Below are 4718 nucleotides of genomic sequence, written 5' to 3' on the forward strand. Positions count from 1 at the left end.
ATCAATCTATATTTTTTTTATCCACGAATATTTGAATCTATTTGAAAGACAACCTGTCATGACTTCCTGTCTCATATTTATGAAATACCAAATGGCAGKTTTTTTTCCTTTCAAGTAGCAAACATGGACTTCTGTGTTTTTAATCCACATTACCAGTTTTTAAAATACCAATTAGACATATACACTTTAAATTTTTACCTACGTCGCACACAAACCAAGTTTGCATCTAAATGAGTTCCTTACAAGGAGAATGACCTTTTTAAATTCTCAATTTACAGCAAATACACAAAAACTGCAGCAGCAAAAAACAAAACAAAACAAAAAAACAACTCCCTAATATGTTTATTGGAACCTGAAGAGATAAAAAAAACAAGAAAGTGCAAAAAAAGAGAAGTGATAAAACACCAAAAAAGTTAAGTTTAAAATAAAATATGTAACTTTAATTTTGTATCTTTCCATTCAGGGGTCTATTGTTACTTTGAGGGTACACAAGTTCAAACTCCTTTATCTTTGGAATGGTGGAAAATTCCACTACTGTAACAACACTGGTTTAAACAACTGAACTGGTTTAAACAAATGAACTGGTTTAAACAACTGCTCCTTAGAAGGATGCTCTAAACTTTCTATCTACTGAACCCACAAAATAAAAGTGATGGAGACTTGTATTTGTGAYTGTTTCTCTATATTTTAATGTTTTGAAAAAACACTATCATATATTTAAAACAATTAGATCTCTTAAGATGATCTCAACAGCCTTTACTTGATGTTTCATGTGAATACACTAACATTTCTGATGACTTATGGACTATAATTTAGAGTAGAAAATATTTTTAGTCTGTTTTCCACATCAAAACAAAAGTTACGTCACGTGATTGGGCACCGTGCCGAAGCACGGCGCTGATTGGTCAGAAACCTGAGCTGCGGTGAGTTGACCAATAGGAGCAGAGCTCCAGCGCTGGTATATRAGCTCCGGAGTGAAGCGAAGGGGGAGCTTACACAGCAGCGACCCGGCCGAACGGCGACCCGAACTGGATGTTCTTGTCTCGACGAACGCGTCCTGACCAGAGGCTAGCTGCGTGGGAAAAGCCACTGCGAAGCGAATGAAGAAACAACTGATCTTCCACTTCACATACAGAGGACTTCTAACGAGAGGAAAAAAGAGTAAAAGAAGAAAATGGAGTATAAATTACGAAAAGCTGAACCCAAGGATGTGCCCGATATATTACGACTGGTGAAGGTGGGCTAATGAAGACCGGCCATTTTGTTCAAAACGCTGAGAAAAATAAGTTATATATTTTTATTAAACATTTAGTCAGCCTCGACTGTAAAGTGTTTAGACGCAGAGTCTTTGTGGGAAAATATGTCGGAGAGGGAATTTCCGTACGGATGTCTGAAAATGAGGTCAGCGAGAGCCGCTTTGTTTACCGGCAGACGGCTTTATGAACCGCTTGATTTCCGGTTCTCCATATATGGTCAGTCTGTCGTCAGAGCGGATGACCTTATCCTGACTGACCGTCAGCTGCCTGACCAGACTCAAATTACACAGGCCTGTTAGTTTGATCATTTCATTCAAAGTAAACACAATGTTAAAGTTTAATGTGAAAGGTAACAAATAACAGAATAATTTAGTCCTGGTTTGACCCGTTCAGGTTCTGTAAATCAGAACCAGAACTCCTCAAAGTTGCTCTGGACACTACTTGAGCAGAACTCAAACAAACTGAAATGTCAATTTAAGTTAAGTAGAATCAAGTTATTACTTTATAGTTAAATATCTAGTTATAACCAGGGTAAAATGTTTGTTGTGGTTCTCAGGGGAGAACCTAGGGTTGTTGCTTGGTGCTCATATTTTCCTTCACTCATTGAACACRTTTATCTAGAGGGGTGTCAGGGCATCTTAACGCCCCCTGTTCTGTTTTATGACTCCTTCAGCTGCAACGTCTCAGGACATCATGCCAAATCAGAGTTTTTTATTTTTATTTTTTTTTACTCTGCATACATTTTGTAAACTACCTAACCGGCCAATGGGCTGACCCATGGACATATGTCATCTCAAACTGAACATTTCATGTTTAAATGTGTGTTAGATTACACATGACCCTGAGATAAACAGCTCTGGAGTTCATCTGATTCGTTGAAAGCAGTGTCCGTTWAATCCATCAGGGCCCTGCTGCCCTCCTTTYACAGAACAACGATCCAGTCACACCAGTCAGGCTGGATTTGTTTGTTTGTTTTTAAGGAATCGGGTCACATTTGCGACCCTGCTAGCTGTTTTCACAATCTCAGCTACAATCTCAGGTACGCAGTAGAGCTTTAAGACATTAAAGACACTTTTTCTTTTTTGATCGTGCACCTGTGCACCACTTCTGTGCACCTCTGGTTCTAACCCTGCAGGAGCTGTTGTTATATAAGCATGTAGTACCTGATWATAGTCAGCCAACACAACAGATTGTGTTACTTTGATTTATCTGACAAATTGTCAATAATCCTTGAAAACTAAACCATGTTTTGATTTTCCAGGAACTTGCGAAATACGAGGATATGGAGCACCAGGTGGCTCTGACAGAGAAGGGTGAGTGTTGCATCATGTCTGGATGTTTTCCCTCAGCTCCTCCTCCTGGTTCTGACTGATGATTTATCGTGTAGATCTCCTGGAGGATGGGTTTGGTGAAACCCCGTTTTACCACTGCATCATCGCTGAACTCCCAGGAGAGACGAGCAGCCAAGGTGAGAAGTGAAACCTGTTTGTGTTTTCAGGAGCTCCTGGTTCATAAAACCTGATCCAAACCCGGTTCTGTCCCCTCAGATCCCAGCGTGGTGGGCTTCGCCATGTACTACTTCACCTACGACCCCTGGGTGGGCAAGCAGCTGTACCTGGAGGAGTTCTACGTGATGGACAGGTGCAGAGGTAAGACTCACCTGGTCTGGTGCAGGTGGTTGTGAAGCTGCTGAAGCTCTGAACTGGTTCTGGTTTGCAGGTCTGGGGATCGGGTCGGGGATCCTGCGGCACCTCAGTGACGTAAGCTCTTCTASCTGACTCATCTTTTCACGTGTGTGAGCGGTTCTGTAACCCCGCGTGTCCCGGTTCCTCCTGCAGCTGGCCATGAAGACCCGCTGCACCGGCATGATGTTCGTSGTGGCCGAGAACAACGAGCCCTCCGTCCAGTTCTACAAGCGGCGCGGCGCCGAGGACCTGTCCCAGGAGGAGGGCTGGAGGCTCTTCAGGTTCAGCAAGGACAGCCTGGTCAAGATGGCCACCCCGTCTGAGGAGTGACCGCAGGTCCAGGAGGAAGCCCCCCCCCCTGAGTGTCTCTGCTCAGACCACAGCTGATTGTTCAGCTTCTATAAAGGGAAAGTTTAGTTTCATTTAATCATCTTAAAGTTCACCTGTTTTCTGTTTTAATCAATAAAACCATCACACCTGACATCTACGTCTGTTTARAATCTGATTTTAGTCGTTTGAACTGACCCTCAGCACACAGCTGGACTGATGGTCGGGTCCTCAGTCTGATCCTTGATCCAGATGTTTGTCAGAGATTCAGGTCACAGTAAACCTCTGTTCACTCACTTCTTATCAAAAACCAGAGAACTCATAAAAATAAAATYAATAAAGAGTTAAACTCTTAACTCCTGTAGTGACCTTTCAGTTTAAAATACAGCAACTTGTTTCTCTGGAGCAGAASCATCAGGTCAGGATTTATTTATAATTATTATTCATTTAAATGTTTAAAGATTCGATTCTTTAAACGATTTATTCGAACAGAACCAAAAACCAGGCAGCTTCAGCTTTGACCTGTTAAGATTTATGTTGGAAATAAACTAAAATATTCAGAGTAAAAACACAAGGTCAGGATTTATTTATAATTATTATTCATTTAAATGTTTAAAGATTCGATTCTTTAAACGATTTATTTGAACAGAACCAAAAACCAGGCAGCTTCAGCTTTGACCTGTTGTTATTTATGTTGGAAATAAACTAAAATATTCAGAGTAAAAACACATTTCTAAGCTTTATTTTTATTCTCTTAATAAACAGTTTTCTCTGAATCTTTGAGTTTCTGAGCAGAAGAAATAAAAACTGAACGTTTGAGGAAGTTAAACTTGGATTTTAGCTGATGCATGCTGATCTCAGCTCATCTGTTTCCTGATTAAACTTTGTGAAAGATGAAAGTTTCTGCAGAAATGTGAGCTCAGCTGATCGAAGCTCAGACGTCAGAAAAGAGGAAGCAGGTTTGTTTAACAACCGGACGGTTTCAGGAACCAGCTTCAGTGTGAAAATACTTCATGTTCTGATGAGTTTCACTGAAAATAAAACCAAACGCTTCATTTTCATCAGTTCAGCTGAAGAAGGGGAAAATTAAACATTTCTGCTTTAATCTCAGGGAATAAAAACTCAACTTTAGTTTTATAATAATTAAACAGCTTTTCCTGAAAATTCATCTCAGTTTGGATTTAATACAAATAATCTGTGGGAGATTCAGAAAAACTCAGAACATTTTTAATTTATGACTAAATTAGATAAAATGCTGTATTTCAGTCCTTTAACTACAAAAATATCAGCTAAAGAACAACAGAAACAAGCTAAAAGTAGCACAGGGAAAACTGGAAGTACAAAACCACCAGCTAAAAGTAACAGAATAGTTGCTCAAAGAAAAAAAGATGAGCTAAAAGTGACAAAAGTTCTTTAAAAGCAGAAACCAAAAACAGCTGAAGGGAAAATG

General features: G+C 39.9%; 1 protein-coding gene across 1 annotated transcript; it reads left to right on the top strand.

Moving 5' to 3' along the window:
• The first annotated feature begins 982 nt into the window (after nt 1-982).
• Nucleotides 983-3424, top strand: LOC106531843 (diamine acetyltransferase 1). Its single transcript, XM_014027775.1, has 6 exons — nt 983-1237; nt 2518-2569; nt 2644-2724; nt 2804-2905; nt 2976-3016; nt 3095-3424. Exons 1-6 carry the CDS (start codon nt 1175-1177, stop codon nt 3269-3271), a joined length of 516 nt encoding a protein of 171 aa, XP_013883229.1. The 5' UTR covers nt 983-1174; the 3' UTR covers nt 3272-3424.
• Nucleotides 3425-4718: the final 1294 nt, after the last annotated feature.

This window comes from Austrofundulus limnaeus, unplaced genomic scaffold (genome assembly GCF_001266775.1).
Source record: "Austrofundulus limnaeus strain Quisiro unplaced genomic scaffold, Austrofundulus_limnaeus-1.0 Scaffold681, whole genome shotgun sequence".
Lineage (NCBI taxonomy): Eukaryota > Metazoa > Chordata > Actinopteri > Cyprinodontiformes > Rivulidae > Austrofundulus > Austrofundulus limnaeus.